General features: G+C 33.5%; 2 protein-coding genes across 4 annotated transcripts; one reads left to right on the top strand and one right to left on the bottom strand.

The window, feature by feature from the left end:
- Nucleotides 1-4207: 4207 nt before the first annotated feature.
- On the bottom strand, nt 4208-7854 carry LOC106121114 (uncharacterized). Its single transcript, XM_013316614.1, has 6 exons — nt 7794-7854; nt 5818-7715; nt 5441-5547; nt 5134-5270; nt 4706-4858; nt 4208-4397 (listed from the first exon to the last, which is right to left on the bottom strand). The coding sequence occupies exons 1-6, from the start codon at nt 7849-7851 to the stop codon at nt 4273-4275; spliced, it is 2478 nt and encodes an 825-aa protein (XP_013172068.1). The 5' UTR covers nt 7852-7854; the 3' UTR covers nt 4208-4272.
- A 3178-nt stretch (nt 7855-11032) lies between these two features.
- Nucleotides 11033-16732, top strand: LOC106121490 (sulfotransferase 1C4-like). Of its 3 annotated transcripts, none has more exons than XM_013317180.1 (8): nt 11033-11134; nt 12028-12112; nt 12504-12638; nt 12880-12979; nt 15173-15471; nt 15826-15920; nt 16234-16405; nt 16544-16732. In XM_013317180.1, exons 2-8 carry the CDS (start codon nt 12031-12033, stop codon nt 16657-16659), a joined length of 999 nt encoding a protein of 332 aa, XP_013172634.1. In that variant the 5' UTR covers nt 11033-11134; nt 12028-12030; the 3' UTR covers nt 16660-16732.
- Nucleotides 16733-18164: the final 1432 nt, after the last annotated feature.

The following is an 18164-nucleotide window of genomic DNA, read 5'->3' as shown; positions in this document are numbered from 1 at the left end:
TTTTACAATATTCTGAAACGCTTAAAATGTTGTGCTATTCCGAAGAGTTACTTAAAAATGCAGAAAATTTAATGACAAAATTCTCTTTCTGAGATTTATTAAAATGCACTCTGTTATAAATGGAATTTAAAATACTTTATGTATCTTTACTGTAAAAGCGAATTCCAAATTTCGTAATTATGTTGGAATTTGATTCAAAGGCTTTTTGGATAAAGAAGTTATGCAGAAAATTGAATTAAATAAATACATCGGATAAGTAACAAATAGGTTAAAATAACCTCAAATTATTTTTTTTCATCATCATCAGCTCACTATACGTCCCCACCGAGAGGCTCGGAGCCTACCCTAAGTTAAGGGTGATTAGGCCATAGTCAACCACGCTGGCCAAGTGCGGGTTGGTTGACTTCACACATATCTCTGAATTTCTTCTCAGATATGTGCAGGTTGCATCACGATGTTTTCCTTCACCGTAAGAACGTCGGATAAATGTACATATGTAAATCGGAAATCGAAAAACACATTGGTACATGGCGGGATTCGAACCCAGGACCTGCAGATTGCAAGTCAAGTGCTTGACCACTGAGCCACCGACGCTCTCGATTTTTTTTAATAATAGCAATTTTTTTTGGAAATTTACTAATATTTCTTCTACCATTCCAATTAAGCTCTAGGCTTGTGCTAGGATATGGTTTACGACAATAGTCAAATGGCGGAATTCGAACCCCCGACCTCGTGATCGGAAATCCGTACCCTTAATCATTAGGCTATTAACGCTTAAATAATAAAAAGAAAGAAGAAAAGATTCATATCCAATGTACAGGTGCAATTTTTGTCTATTAAAATTTTAATCACAGCTGGAATATTCTTAGAAATGCTTTCCCGTTACCCTGTTTCCATATTTTCGTAAAATATTCAACACAAAAATACACGAATAAAACGTACACAGTAAGCTTGAATTTCCGTGTTTTATTTTTTGACGTGACAATTCACATATAGCGTGTTCTTATTTCTGAGCAATTACCCGTCTCGTCACACGTCATTCCCAGAATCTGTTTCCCTAATTTCGTTTCGTTTCATTTCTCTTACCCCTCGCTGGATATCGCGGTTGACGTTCCGACGTTTGTATATCCGTTATATTTGCTCCATACAACATTTTCTTATTATTTTTTATATGTGCACGATTTGATTTTTATTTTTAGACTACTCGACTTCGTCTGCGCGGTATTAAAAAACATACTTAGTAGCCTATGTGTTCTTCCAGACTATGTTCTATATGTATGCCAAATTTCATCCAGATCCGTTCAGCCGATCTAGAGATACATTCAAACAAACATCCATCCATCTAAACATTCGCATTTATAACATTAGTAAAATAATGTGTAATGCACAATCAATGTATTTTTATAATTTTTTCACTCAGAGTCATGTAATAATTACATAAGCCGTACATTAGTGTAGATCTCTGATACTAAATCTATACAAAGAGTCTCCTTTAGAGACAAATATGAATCTACTTCTTTGACGTTTGAGATCGAATGACCGTTTTAATTTACGTATTGTCTGTCTTCGACGATGCTTGCAACGAATTAAGCTACCTAGAATCATTACCTATACAAATATTATAAATATTTGATTATTTGTTTGCCTTAAATAGGCTCCGTAACTGCTCTACCGATTTGAAAAATTCCTTCACTGTTGGGAAACTAAATTATCCCTGGATAACATAGGCTTTATTTATTACTAGGTTTTTTAATTCCTTGCATACGAATTCGTAATCAACTGTTATTGTACGAACCAAAATAACAATAATAAACAAACACACAACAAAACAAAACCTCAAGAGTATTCAAAATACATAAGTTGAGTCGTTTAAGTACTCGCAACTCCAACAATGATGTTACAAATGTGCTTAGTTATTGCTTCTTTTATTGTAACTGCAGTTGTTGTGTAATGAAGGCAACGATTTATCTATAAATAGCACGAAATAAGTTCCCCCTTGCCGACTCTGAGTTCAGATAATACTTTCAAACTATTTAATAAACCAAACTTTCACAATACAATGTTCGATTGTATTGTGAAAGTTTGGTTTATTAAACTGGGAAACTGGGTAACTGGGTAAGCGAGAGTCCAAAGGAATGTGATTTTTCGCTCATAGAGGTTTTTCTCCCAGTTTCTCGCCTATGGAGGTCGTCCGTCAAGACGGAACAATGACTCGCTAATCGAGTTTCGACTGTATATGTTCACATATCGTTAGGATAATCATTGTATATGAATAGCAAAAATGAGGTGAAAAAATACTTTTAGGTCGAACGGACACCAAACAGTAGGTAATTAAATTTTGATTGAAAGATTGACGATATGAAGAGAGGAACTATGACTCTAGTTAAGTTACTACTATTGCTGACAATAACTACTAACGATAGTTTTATGTGTAACGTGTTATATTAAGTATGCGTGTACCTTTATTAAATATATTTCAAAGACATTCGTAGGACATTCATGTCTACAACGGTAGTAATAAACTTCGCCCCCTAAAGAAACCACAAACAATGAAACAAAGAAAAAGCAAACCTCAACCAAAGTTACGTCGTTAAGCATAGATAACTTTAGCATTAAAACTAACTTGTATATTTTTACTTCGGATTAAATATTAGTAGAAAAGTATTAATTAACAGTTAAACTAGCTGTCGCCTGCGACTCCGTCCGCGTGGGGATAAAGAATACATAGTAGGCAATTCTCAGTTCTACTGAATATGAATATAAAATTTCATAAAAATCGTTTCGGAGGAGCATGGTAACTAACATTGTGACTGGAGAATTTTTATTACATTAAAATAACGATCAAAATTTAAAACAATTTAACTGCTGGTAAGTTGGGGCCGAAAAGTCCTAGAGTGGCGGCCGCGGACGGGTCGACGCAGCGTAGGTAGGCCTCCCGCATGATGGACCGATGACCTGGTCAAGGTTGCGGGAGTGCACTGGATGCGAGCGGCACAGGACCGGGCATTGTGGCAATCGATGGGGAGGCCCACGTCCAGCAGTGGAAGAATTAAGGCTGATTATGATGATGATGATAAAGTTTTTTAAGCTGATTGCGAAATTATTTTATAGTTTCTGGAATTGACCAATTAGGTCATTTTTAGTAATTTTTGAGCGTAAAAATGTTACTTAATATAAAGTAATTTATATATTTAGAAATATCCAATTAAAATTGTCCGTTTTCAATAATCGTATTTTTTTCCTTTGAGTTATAAAGACTTCGTTATTTCAATTAACACAATTGTTTCAAACTTTGTCTAATATTTTTATTGTAACACAAAAAAAAAACTCAGTTTAACTTCACAATAAACCTAAACAAAGAAGTGTGGAAAAAGTTAATTCTCCTTAACTTACGACACAAAGAAAAATGTAACTAAAGAACAAACAAGGAAAATATACGAAACAAAGCTTGGCTTAAACTTGGATCGTTAGCTGTTTCTAACTCACGCAATAAATGTACGCACCTGTTTATTAATAACAAAGATTAACTGCTGATAAATATAACTTTCTCTACAAAATTATATATAATTGAAAATTTATTATAATATATATTTTTGACATTATTCCCTATGAATTAATAAAATATTTAACGTTATAATGTTAAATTATTCAAACTTTCGCGAGACATTATACTAAAGTGATATATAAACACGGCTAAAAACTCACGTATAGCCGTGTTCACGTATAGTCCGGTGGCGACACCGACTAATTTCGAGCCCATCTTTGGCCCTTCATCAGGATGAGTGGTACTGGTATTATTTCGCGGACGCGGCCCGTAGCTCACTCATCCCGGTGAAGGGCCAAAGATGTCGGTACCGCCACTGGACGTATATATACGTGAGTGTTTAGCCGTGTTTATATATCAGTTTTGTTATAATGTTACAACAAATGGGACCAAATAACACGCAATACCTTTAGAATAAAAAATAACACAAAGCTTTATGAAAACTATGTTTTAATTAATAAAAAATCGGACCACTAGGGACAGAGTTATCGACAAACAAAAAAAACATAGAATCGAATTGAAAACCTCCTTTTTGAAGTCGGTTAAAATAGTCAACTCGTTAAAAAATATTTTACTAAAAATGTAAAATTTTAGAACAAAAATGTCCACCCGTATGCAACTGGAACGGACTTTATATAAACAAGAATCTCTGATATCCCTTTCATATTCTGTTTGTGGCATTTGAAAAATGTTGAAAATTTTCAACATGAAAAACAGACATTCCGTTTTTAATTTGAACCTTGTTTCAAACATGTCTCCGGCTGAGCCTCGAAAAACAATGGAGGGTAACACAATGGTGGCGGGTTCTTGTGGTTGAGCAAAGGATCGCACTCGGATGCCATTCGGCAACGAGCTTTATAAAAAAAAAGTTTTGTAAAAATAACCGTAAAATTCCTCTGAACACCATGTATATACATCTTTCATTTTAACAATATTTTTAAACAAATATTTCAACACCAGAGTAAGAATAAGCTACTCTATTCTTAAGAAATATACAGCATGTTCTTAATAAAGGCTAATTGAATTTTGACATTATGACTTGCTTCTTCTCCACTCATGCTTCGTAAAGAATTACAAAAATAAAATTAATAGAAAGAATCTATATTATAACTGCTTTATTGCCAACTAAGAATGATGGTCTAATATCGGTACAATTATCACCTTGATTTTTGAAGCAGTGCTCTTCAATTAACTGATGATTTTCCTTACATTCGCAGATGTAACATGAATCCATTATATGACCCACTTTGTCACATTGATATTTGGTGTGTTGGTGACTTGGCTCCATCGTTGTTGTTTCAACAGTATTTGCTTCTGAAAAAAAGCTAAACTTCTAGAACAAATTTGGATTCGAATTGCTAATTTAATTTGCACTCTTTTGCCATCTCGCTACGTTCATCACGACTCTTTTAGAGGAAAAGGGTTTTGTCCAAATCGATCTATCATTCGTCATTTGTGTTTACAGAAAATCACTATAGAAATATCTATTTCAATTTTACAATATCCGAAATTCAAAACAGTATATATCCTGCCATAAACTTCAGCTTCATAAATTAAAATAAATGATAAAAGGAAAGACAAAAGAAGACCTGAACTATCGTTGGTATGTCGCCTTCCCATCGGTTCATAAAACACATTGGGGAATGGCTGTTCGCAGTAAATGTTCTTTAGTGGACGACAAAAATGCATTATACTGCCCATATATGGGCAAATGCACATTTGACATCTGGAATTAACACGGTTAAAATTGATTATATAATAATAATAAATCAAAGAAATACTGCCTATAAAAGTAGTGATTGAAAAATCATTACTTCTAAATTACTTTGCTCTATAAAATCATTAAAAGCAATCGAACAAAAGGCAGAAGTTTTTAATAAAAAATCAATTAATTACTTGATAATATACATGGATCCAGGAGTACACTCCTTCTGAGGCTCTGTTTGGTTGTAATGATAACACGGCATGTCACGACGGATTCGGAAATGACGACCTCCTCTTCCCTGCAAAGTAAGATGTACATTCTTTACACCATATTATTATCAAGTCTCCAGAAAATAGAATGCCCCTTAAAATATGCGTAAATTCAAAAAGTTGCTATTATAGTTGCATAAGGAGCCCTAAAAGGTTACCGCTAAATACACGCAATTAAGGCAAACTTGTCCCGGTAATAATACCGGGACGACCTGATCCGGAAGCGTGAAAACCGCGCGTTTAAAAAAAAGTGACTTCCCCAGAGCTGTATTTAGTATGAATAAGATATGAAGACTTACCGTTACTGATTGCATTTGATTTTTATCAGTACATTGGGACGCATCACATTCAGCATACATTTTCAATCCCATCTCGGGACACACACATTGCTTACATCCGTCTATAAATTGTTCTCCAGGAAAACACAAATCGAGACTTCTTTTAGTATCACTAGTGAGTCTGTCCTCTAGAAGATTTTCAGATAATTCAAAACTAGGCCACGATGCTGCCTCAGGACATGTGTGGTTTGTACACACTCTATCATTTTTATTTCCATTTGGTGGACAGAGACAAACATTGCACATTTCACTGAAAAGTTGTCCGGAAGAACAGGTGTCTGAACGTAGGTAACTCTTTTCGCATATATTTTTTGTGCATTTTGCTACATTTTTGAGTCCATCGCTTGGACAATAGCAAACGTTGCAGTCCACTTCATAGTACGCTAAAGGTTCGCAGATAAATTTTACATTGTTTTGATTATTGACAGTATCAGAACAATAATTTTTAGTGCAAGCTTTCTCTTTTGACAAACCGCTTTCAGGACAAATACAGAAATTGCATTTATCTTTAGATATTGAACCTGGTGTACACGCCTCAGACAAAGTATCGGCTGTGAATAGATTTGGTCGTTTGTGTGATTCTTGAATAGATCTTTTAGCATTGCAATCATCGTATGTGCACCATTTTGGATCAATTTTACCTTTCTTTGAACAATAACACGTATTACAATCGAAGTCCACAAACGTATTAGGTTGACACGGCATGTCCACACTGTAATTAATTTGATTATCTGGTAATGTTCTGAATGGTTTCGTATCATTGAATGATTTGCACAGTTTGAGATTTGTAGCAGAAGTGGAACAAATACAATATTTTCCTTCATCAAAATATACAGAATTAGGTTTACAAGATTGCGATGGTATTATTTTTAAATCCGATTTCTTTATGAGATTTTGCGTCTGTATACTTTCTGTTAAAACTCTCTCCAAGACTTTAAATTTACTCTGATAATTACAAGCTCTCGAGCAGTATTTTCCATCAGTTGAACCGTTTTGGAGGCAAAAGCATTCCACGCAAACCGGCACTACTTCGTCTGGATTACACTGTCCGCTGTAGTTTGCACTTTTTAATTCTAAATTCGTAGAGCAATCTGTTAAAAGGCAAGAATCTTCATTGATTCTTCCATTAGAGTTGCAATCACAAAACAAACATATAGGTTGAGTAAATGTGTACGGAACACATTTTTTTCGCATGTTCCTTAAAGAAACTAAATTGGAACTAGGTGTATTTATCCCACAAGAGATATTAGTGCATAATTTATCATCTTGTATTCTATTTTGGGAACATTGACAAACATTGCAATTTCTTCTATAATAAGAACCGGGTTTGCATTGCGGATTTAATTTTAATTGACTCTGAGCTTGACACACTTCGAAGCATTTTTCCAAACGAAACTTTCCGTCTTCTGAACAAAGACATTGTAGACATGGGAAGACATACATAACATTTGGTATACAGTTCGTATCATCAATAGTCGTGAATGATTTTGATTGTTGTTGAGGGCTCGAAAGACAAGAAGAATCTACAGTACATCGAGCTTCAGATATTTGACCTGATGCTGGACAAAAACATATGCTGCAGTTCGCTCTATAGTACTTTAATGGTATACAACGATTACCAATTGTTGATAATTCACGTCTCGCAGTTGATTGCTTATCAGTGCAATAAATATCAGTGCAATGAAGCTCTCCATTACTATTACATCGGCATTGTCGACAACCTTGCCAGTAAACCTGACCGTATGTACACGTTTGCCGACGGAGACCGTATTGACAGTCTTTCTCTGACCATCGGCCGAATCCGTCGCAAGTGCAATGTCTACCGTTGATAAAGAATTGTGTATGCGGGACGCAAGACTCTGTGGAAGCCGATAGAAAGATAAATGTCAGAGTCAGAAAAAAACACACAGAGTTGTTTATAGAAAATAAAAACTTACGAAATGAGGACTCTTCTGTTAATGGTATTAAAATTAATAATGTTATTATTATAAACATGACTTTTACTCTCTTAAAAAAACTTTTATTGTATTAAATTTTAAAATAATCTGTCAAATAAGAAGATTTAAATTTATTATAACAATGTTGTATTCTCATTAAATTTATTTCGTTAATGTTTCTTTTATTTTTTTATCTTATCGATATGTTAAGTGGCGTAAAATTGCATTAAAATTTTATCTTTACAGTCAATGAAAAGTTAAAATTGAATTCAGAAAACCAAATAGTAAAAACCTTTTCATATTTTGATAACAAATTAATTTTTATGTAATGATTTATCCCCGACAGCATGTCTACTACTCGCTATATGATCTTAAAAACTTACAAAAACTAGGCATTCATGAATAAAGACAACCTTAAAATGTACTAGGTCCAGGCCCTCAACAGTTTGCTCACTTGCCAAAAGAAACGTACATACATAAAATAATTCGTAACGCCTTTCCAAGTTCTATTTGACTTTTTCCTCATAATTTGACAAACAATGTTTACTCATATCTTAGAGCAACGATAATTCAACACTTTTTATCGACTGAAGAAAATGGGACAAGACAAATTTTACATCATTTTAACAACAGAAAATGTAGCCTAAATTATTATCTTCCAATATCATTTTTCGAGTATTTCTGAAGCAAGGTTTATAATAAATTCGACGAATTAATTGAGTCCCTTCATTTACATACAAATTGATTGGACGAAATCACGTAGAACGATCGTTGAAAAGCAATTTTATGGTTGAAGTTTTTGAAATTAGATTTTTTTGTGAATTAAGAAGGAAAACGAGCAAAAGCTTCATTTGAAGCTCAGTAATTATACAACTATCGAAAGCTATTTATGTAATCAAAAGCGCCTGCCAAAAATATTTACTAATTATTTTGTATCCTCTGTTTTGCTATTATGTACGATTAGGGACACTACGTTTTTAAAATAGTGTAACGTGTAACCTGGGACAGTAATCATTTATAACCCTCAGATTTAGCATTGTATGACGCTTTGAAACGATCAAATACAACGTAACGAAATAATCGCCTAAAGCGCTAATTCAGCTCGAAAATCCTGTTGAATTTGAATACAGTAAATCCCATGCTGATACGATCGATTAGCTACGTTTGTACGGTTTCGACAGACATGCATATCGGATTTTATATAAATCATGGATACTACATTTAAAACTATTTAGAATCTTTTTTTTCAATTTAAAAAGATAACTTACAACACGAACGAACTACTTAACGAAATATTCTTACCAGGTTCATTTGAACGTTTTGTTTATCGATAAATGTTAAGTATCTATTAGACTAACTTAACAAATCAATTTTAAAAGTCTCTTCTAAACGTAAAAATAACTTTAGAATAAATCCAATATCTATTCTTTATAATAACTTGGTAGTGGTATTATTTATTTTAAAACATCCTTTTATTTATAACTTATCTCGTAAAGTTATACTTAGTTGCACTGAATAAAACTCCACTTATAAGACTTTCTGACTACTCTGAAACTTTAGCAGCGACTACAACTTGAAATTGTACTTTGCTGTTCACGGGAAAAGCGGGGAAATCGATAAAAACTATAAATCGGATCAAGCAGACTTCCAGAGAAATGTCTAGAGGTTTAAAAATATTTTATGTGAAACTCTTTATACTAGAGGTCGGCTGTGACTCCGTCTGCGCTGAATTGAAAAAAACTTAATTAGTAGTCTATGTGTTCCTACAAACTTTGTTCTATATTTTTAACAAATTTAGTTCTGAAGATAATTCAGCCATCTATACATTCCCATTTTACTGTACCCCCCTGTAATATTACCCGATCCAAATTACTCTGTATTTTTACCAAAGTTAAAACAACTACAGCTTTTGTATTACAAAGGCGAAACAAACAGTCGATCGATCACTGGCTCCCTATTAAATTATAAGTCGATTCCCCTAATGCATGTCACTGACGTAAACGGAAAATAATCCCCCTGTACTTTTGGGACATGACAAAGATATGAAGTATAATCGAACGGCTTTGTTCCTGACGTAGAAATATGTGAAATGTGAAACTTGCACTTGGCGGCTGATAGATTTTTTTTTTAATTTAGAGTAAGTTTAATCGCCAATTATTTAATAAATAACAATTAAAATTATATTTTTTACTGTGGCTTTCAAAAAAATTTTGTCTTTTTTATTTAAAAAAAAAACAATCTACTTTATTATCAAGAGCTATTTATTTATGTATTTTATATACACTTATTCTTATGTGAATGTACTTTTGATAAGTTATATTCTTTTTGTAAATCGATAAACATGTTTGAGAGTAACATAAAGTTACAATACGCTATATAAAATCTCTTTGAGCGTCTCTCACATGTTTGAAAAAGAAGTTTTAAAAGTAACGTCTAAGAAAATCTTGAGTGCTTGTCGTTGTTTATTAAATGTATACTGGAATACAGCTTTACTGTCGTTATTTTATGAACGTACTAACTGTCGCCCGTGATTCCGTCCGCGTGGAATTAATAAAACTTAATAAGAAGCCTATATTTTCTTCCAGACTGTGCTCTATCTATGCCAAATGTCTGCCATTCTGGTTACCTTCAAACAAACATCCATATCCATCTAAATATTTATAATATTAGTAAGATAAATTGTATGATTATTATATTAATAAAACATAAATATTTAAATTAAAACTATCAGAAAGTAACAAAGGTCGCATAATTAAGTTTATAACCGAGCTTTCCTCTTAGTAATTTCCAAAGAGTGAACCCTTGTAATAAAGGTCGGCAGAAACTATGTCAGTTATTAGTTTGGTGAATTCTAAAAGCGTCCAATAAGTTCATCGTACAGATATGAAGCTTCTATTAATAATATAAACATTTCAAATATTTTGTACTGTAAACATAATTTTCCAGTTAAAGACTAGATGTGATATTATGATTTAATTATCTCACTAATATTATAAATGCGTGTGTTTGGATGGATGTATGTTTACTTAAAGGTATCTCCACAATTGAACGCATCTCCAAGAAATTTGGCATACATAACATAGTCTGCTTGAAGCCATACGCTACTATTTTTTTTCCGCGTGGACGGAGTCGCGAGCGCCCGCTAGTTGTCAATAAAAGGGCCGAATGATGATTTAACATCAAATGTTACATTTTAATAATCACTAGAATTAAACGTTTGTGAGTAAATATTTAATTTTGTTATCAATTGCAGATAGCAACGAAGTCGTATCGTACATTCAGTTCGCTTGAAACTAACGTATAAAGTGCATTCTTTTCTTTGATAAATTATTTATAAGCTGGTAAGTACTTTCCTATATTGCTATGTCTCAAATCTTTTAGAATACTAATGTGTTAAATGTCATAAATACGACAATGTATAGAAAGTTGATTGGCTTATGTGACTTTAGCTATAAATGTAATTTAATATATTCATTGCCAAATCATAAGTATTTTTAGCAAGACCTTCAAAATATTATGCAATTATTTTGTTAATTTGAACCTTAACTCGTTAAATTAAAATTTAAAATTGTATAGCACTCATTTATCTCTTGTATACAGCATTCATACGACTTCCATATGTAGAAAACAAGTTGTAAATATTATGTAAATATGTTTAAAAGCAGATTATTTTCAACAACGGACAATCACAGACGTAATAAAAGTTAATTTAAAATAAAATATTCAATAATAAATCCATAAAAATAATTATTATTTTCAATAATTTTATAAAAAAATCCATTAAAATTATTTGTGTAAAAATTATTTTTGAAAGTGTCGCTTCAAATTTTTTTAAGTAAAATCAAGCATTGTGCATTTCAGAAAAAGGTAAGCAATATTTCTAAAAACAAGATACATATGCCTAAAAATGGGATATTATATAATCATGTACTACAGGACTCATTTTGTCACTAAATTAATCTAACTAAATGCCGAGAAGTTTCAAAGCTAATATAAATGTCAATAACCCAAACATGCATCATTTGAAACCAGATAAGAAAGTGTACAAATTAAAGATACAAGAAAACAAAGAGCATTATAAAAATTATCTCTGATTTACTCATGTTTTTTCGACTATTGCAATCAACTCATAAGTTTCTTTGAGATTTTCTTGATTTAATCTTTGTCACTTTAAATGTGTCTGAAAAGAGAGAGAGAAAACATATTCATGTATATTTAATTTGTTTACCCACAGGTAATGGCTGAAAAACAGAAATTTCCCTTCGCCATTCAAAATGTAACTGAAGAAGAAGATGCTTTGATAAAAAAGTACTACAAAGGTATTACCGTATTTATAATGTCGATAAAAAAATTACTTTCTTAGTCCTCGAAAAATCACACCTATGATAAAATATTTTCGTACGCGTGTCTTGGGAATGTAAACTGAAGGTCAAAGGTCGTCCACCAATTCTTGCAATTATATATCTTTATCTCGCTCAATTGGTAGCCGAAGAAGCGGCGTGTCGACACTGCAGCGATCGTAAAGCAAGACAATGTCTGGTGGGCGAGCAGTTGACAAGTTAGCATGAACCCTTAAGTTCTCTGAAATAGTTTTAGAATTAAAGAAAAAAGGAACAACAAATAATATCGTTATATTTCTCTAATATTTATTGTATTTACACACAAAATGTAAACTACTCAATAATTTTCGTTAAAATGGTAATATTACAGGATACATACGTCCTTTTGTGCGGATTGGTCCACACGGATATCTCTGGCCGGCGGGCTATGGCGACCACGCAGCTGATATTTACAATCTAGACGTACGACCTGACGACATTTGGGTAACCAGCTATTCTAGATCAGGTATAATTCCAATATATTAAAGTGTTCATTAACATTCTAACCAGTTTTGAAAGTTCAGTGTAATTATACAAATATACTCTGTGAAAGATGTGAATCGTGCGATCTCACAATATTTAAGGCAAAGACGCAATTTGGTAGACTGTTGTTGTTCTCCTAAATATTAGTTTGCACCATATGTAGTATGAAATCTTTCTATCTTCTCTTTTCCATTAATTTCATTTATTTTGTTTTTCATTTCCAGGCACTACATGGCTTCAAGAACTTGTATGGCAGGTCCAAAATAATTTAGACTTTGATACCGCATCATCAATTCCTGTATCTACACGTTATGCTTTCATTGAGTAAGTCCAAATAACGGAACCAAAAGTTTTATTCTTAATAGTAGAAGATAATCCTTTAATATACACTCCCTCCTCTGTCAAATTCAGCAAGAGTTAGAAGACTAGAACTTATTATCTGGTACCATTCTCATCAAACCAATAGTCCCACTTCGTGCCTGTACTCTATGTAGTGATAGTATTGTAGCGATTATTCGAATTATGATTATTTCTAAACTGATATATAAACACGGCTAAACACTCACGTATATACGTCCGGTGGCGGCACCGACTAGTTTCAGTGAGCAACGGGCCGCGTCCGCGAAATAATACCAGTACCACTACCAGTACCACAAGAAGCAGATTGAAAATTACAGGCCAATCTCCTTGCAAAGTTCTTTTTCAAAATTGCTTGAAAAGCTTGTTAATAACCGTTTGACCAATTATCTGAGATCCCAAAATATTATTGCTCCGAGACAATTTGGTTTTCAAAGGGGTAGGAGTACTGAAGATGCAGTCTCCCTTCTAATTTCAAGCGTTTCTTCAAAACTTAATGACAAAAAATGTTGTGTTGCTGTCTTTTTAGACTTGGCCAAGGCTTTTGATACCGTGTCTGCTCCTATCCTCTTACAAAAACTATTTAACATTGGTGTTAGAGGTATTGCCCTTGACTGGTTCAGGAGCTACGTTTCAGATCGTATGCAATGTGTTAGGATCGGCCAAGTCATGAGTAGCTCACAGACCGTCACTTTTGGAGTCCCGCAGGGCAGTATTCTGGGTCCTACGCTGTTCACCATTTACATTAATGACATCCATGACATATCAATAGGTAATGCAGATATCATATGTTATGCGGACGATACTGCAATTATATTTGATGGTTTGAATTGGCAGGAAGCACTGCGAAATTCTCAGCTAGGTATGTCTCGAGTTAGTGCCTGGCTCCAAAATAATCTCTTGACCCTTAATGTAAAAAAGACCAACTATGTTTGCTTCCACAAAACAGCAGCTTCTGCACCCGATAAAAGTACTGTTATTAAATTACATCATTCACTTTGTAACACCATTGCCTGCGACTGCGAATCCCTGAGTAGATCAAGTGTAGTAAAATATTTGGGAGTCCTCATAGACGAAAAATTAACTTTTAAAGACCACATTGAATCGCTTTCCTCTCGAGTCCGAAGAGTTATTGGTATCATGAGAAAACTACGAGATGTAAGCAGTTTAGATATTTTAAAAAGCATATACTCTGCGTTGTGCCAATCTCTTCTGACATATTGCATAACTTGCTGGGGTTCTGCGAGTGCTACCAATATGATCCGAATTGAAAGAGCTCAACGTTCCGTCTTAAAAGTTATGCTGCGAAAACCTTTTCGGTACCCCACCAAAGATCTATACAGAGATTCTGACACTCTTACCGTAAGGCAATTATACTTGTACAAAACTGTGATGATGGTTCATAAAAGTTTACTTGGATCCGCTGAACACAAAAACAGGTTGTCTCGCAGAGTCTACCTTTTACCTATGCCATCAGTTAAATCCTACTTCGCACAACGCACGGGCTCCTTTATTCAATTTCATATTTATAACTCTGTAGTTAAACGCTGCGACTTGTTAGAAAAATCCCTACCACAAGCCAAATCTACCTTACTGAAGTGGCTGCTAACTTTAAATTATAATGATACTGAGAATCTTTTGAAGATACAATCCTAGATCCTTTAACATATTTATCTCTTATCAATTTATATAGCCGATACACATTTATATTATATATTTAACTTAAGTTTTTCTTCTTTTCATTAACTTAAATTTTGTTTTTATTATATGTATACCGGAGTAACTGAATTGTTAAATGCTAAAGTGTCGTGAGTGTGGGTTTTGTAATTTTGTGGACTGAATATTATATACCTATCTGAATATCGGTGCCCACGATACAGGCATTGCCTAGTGTGGGCATCACTAAATTATCCAAATTAACCATAAATGGTAACTTAGGTCTAATTTAATTTCTTAGTTATGTGCAATTTTATTATGTTAGTTATTGTTTCTTGGTTTAATCTGTTACCTATAATAATAAAAACTTTTCTTTCTTTCTTCTTTCTTTCACCACTCATCCTGATGAAGGGCCCCCGATGGGCTCGTTTAGCCGTGTTTATATATCAGTTTAGTATAATGTCTCACGAAAGTTTAAATAATTTAATGATTATTTCTTTTCAGGTATCCTACATTAGCATCTGAAGTTAGAAAATCTACACCAAACTCTAATATTAAAGGTCAAAGAGCTACTGAAGATGATTATACAACATTACCAAATTTACCTTCACCACGATATGTGAAGTCGCATTCGCCATTATCACTTCTACCACCAAACCTGCTGGATACAGCTAAAGTGTTTCATATAGCTAGAGATCCTCGAGACGTGGTGGTCTCTTATCACTTCATGCACATCATGTTTCGTTACTTTGACCAGAGCGTCCAGTTCAAAGAATTTTGGGAGTTATTCCAGAAAAACTTAAGTAAGCAACACTTTTTTACATTTAGATATACTATAAACTGCCATCCCAATTTACATATCATCATCAGCTAATTCGTCCCCACTGAAGGCCTCGGAGCCTACCCTAAGTTAGGGATGACTAGACAATAGTCAACCACGCTGTCCCAGTGTATGTTGGGCGTATTAGTATAATATTATATTTACATGAAGCTTTGGTTATTTAATTTCACCTTCAGAAAATATTCTAACATCTCATAAAGCAGACAAACTACAAGACACCATTCTTAAATTTTATTTTTAATATTATCAGAAGTTTCCACATTTTAATTTTATTTTTTTAAACTAAAATTAATGGAAAGTTTATTTTTTATTTTAGTTCTACACGCACCGCTGGAGGAACAAGTGAGGGAAGCTTGGGAACAGCGTGATCATCCCAACATGATGTTCCTGTTGTACGAAGAAATGAAAAAAGTAATTAGTGTTTATAAAGTTTTCTATAAAAGATTATCCGTTGGTTTGTAAAACCAAAATCGCCGTTTAAAAAATATTACTATCACTCGGTTGACGATATACAGAAATGTCGGTTACGAAACCCACGGCAAGTGTGTCAAAATTTACTAGTTTTTATTTTTGTCACTTACTAAACTTAATTGATTTTTAAGGTATCCTAAATTAACACTAATTGTGAAAGAAATTCTCTAAAAATTGAAAGTTGTAAATTTTTACTCTTAACCGACTTTAAAAATAAGCAACTTCTTAATTTGCCTATGTTTCTTTTCTTTAGGATCTACCAGCTGTTATTGACAGAGTTTGCACATTCCTGGGCAAAGAATACACAAAAGAACAAAAAGATAAACTAAATGATTATCTACAGTTCGATAATATGAAAAAGAAATCACCATTTGTATCATCTGAAGACGAGAAAAAGGATTCTGAGCTAAAGTTTATGCGCAAAGGTATTTTTTATTTTCATAAAATATTTAGCCAATAACTCAAAATTTAATTTTAAGATTATTTTTATTCTAATAGGATCCTTTTCCCATTCTTGAAGGTAAAAGAGTCAGTAATACGTATTAAATGTTACTAATTTCTAGGCAAATCTGGCGGCTGGGTTCAATATTTCGATGATCAGATGAAGAAGGAAGCTGAAGAATATATGAAAAAATATCTCATGTGCACAAAATTACAATTCCCAGATGTGAATAGTTGATTAAAATTAATAGAAAATTATCACATGAAATTAACCTAATCACCTAATTTAAAAATAAAAAGATCTTAAAATATCAATTTTTAAATATGACAATTTGATTTTTTTTATCATCCTTTATCGTAGAATTACCATAAAAATCGATTACAGTAAATAAATCTGTGAAACAGTTTAGAAGATATCACGATCATGAAAAATTGGCTCGTAGATGGATACGGGAAGATATGACAGAAAAGACCAATATCATATGTATATCCTTATACGTCTGAAGCCGTATCTAGTAGACAATAAAGCTATTGTCATGTTTCATGAAGCGCCGTGTCTATTAAATGTCAATCTCTTTAGTCTTGTTCTCACGGAATACTAATTGCTGCAGAAATCTGAGAACAATATCTTACTCAGAGTAAGGTGACGCCGTGACAGGAAATTAATTAACACGTCGACGAAACTGAAGTCCCATTGTTGCAACGTCATCACGAAATATATTTAATAGGAGAGGAATTTAGGGTATTAGATTTTACAGTGATACAAAATTGAACAGAATTAATTTACTTCAACTTATCTAAAATTTTATTTAGTATCCGCAACAATTAAAGGAACGTTCACCAGAATTTAGCGCTTCATCATCACCACCAATCGCAGACGGCCTCGGAGTCTCGACTAACTCCGAGGTGACTAGGCCATCGTAAACAACGCTGGCCCAGTGCAGGTTGCATCACGATGTTTTCCTTCACCGTAAGAACGTCGCATACCTAAAGGTACATATTTTATTCAAAACACATTGGGACATGGCAGGATTCAAACCTACAGATTACAAATCCATTACAGTTACAATCCCTCAACCATCGACGCTCTTTAGCTCCTAAATCTTATCTAGAAAATGTTTTTACGTTTGCATACGTATTATACATAACGAAACGAAACGTAACATAACATTGATAAAAAAATCCAGTCGGACATAAATGTCAACTATACGGTAACCCTTTTCATTTTACGTCAATGCACTTTCTATGGTATAATTATCAATCTCACGATCTCCGACTCGACTAAACTAGTGGCACTCTCCCCAGCCAGCCACCCTGAAGCCACTCAAAACTTAGGTCATTGTACGACAAGTTTGTTTCAATTAGTTGCGCCTAATGTATATCTTAACTAGTGGGAATAAGGTTCATTGTTTGATCCAAATAAGATAAAGGTAATTTTGTTTCAACTCACGGATCCCACTTTTCCGCAAGTTTGTCGAGAGGCTTATAAACTGGAATGACTTATTATGTAATTTTGAAAAGGAACTATTTCAGATTAAATATCTTATGATGGTTAATAAAGTTCTGTCAACATTTACTTTGCTACAAAGCATTATATTTACTTTGACAGATATACTTAAATACAGCCTAGTATTAAGAGAATGCGTAGATAAGGGATGGCGAACCTTGACGTGTGCCATTGCGTCAATGTGCCATTTTTCTTGAGAACTGTTTTATGAGGTCGTAGACGTGCCATTGAATAAT

Source organism: Papilio xuthus, unplaced genomic scaffold (genome assembly GCF_000836235.2).
Source record: "Papilio xuthus unplaced genomic scaffold, Pxut_1.1 DF826945.1, whole genome shotgun sequence".
Taxonomy (NCBI): domain Eukaryota; kingdom Metazoa; phylum Arthropoda; class Insecta; order Lepidoptera; family Papilionidae; genus Papilio; species Papilio xuthus.
This window is presented reverse-complemented; position numbering and strand designations above follow the sequence as displayed.

Coding starts and splice junctions, on each gene's coding strand:
- LOC106121114 (XM_013316614.1), bottom strand. CDS start 7,851: ATGTTTATAATAATAACATTATTAATTTTAATACCATTAACAGAAGAG. Junction 5,548..5,817: donor ATCAAATGCAATCAGTAACG/GTAAGTCTTCAT, acceptor CTTACTTTGCAG/GGAAGAGGAGGTCGTCATTT. Junction 5,271..5,440: donor GGATCCATGTATATTATCAA/GTAATTAATTGA, acceptor TGTTAATTCCAG/ATGTCAAATGTGCATTTGCC.
- LOC106121490 (XM_013317180.1), top strand. CDS start 12,031: ATGGCTGAAAAACAGAAATTTCCCTTCGCCATTCAAAATGTAACTGAA. Junction 12,980..15,172: donor ACACGTTATGCTTTCATTGA/GTAAGTCCAAAT, acceptor ATTTCTTTTCAG/GTATCCTACATTAGCATCTG. Junction 16,406..16,543: donor GCTAAAGTTTATGCGCAAAG/GTATTTTTTATT, acceptor ACTAATTTCTAG/GCAAATCTGGCGGCTGGGTT.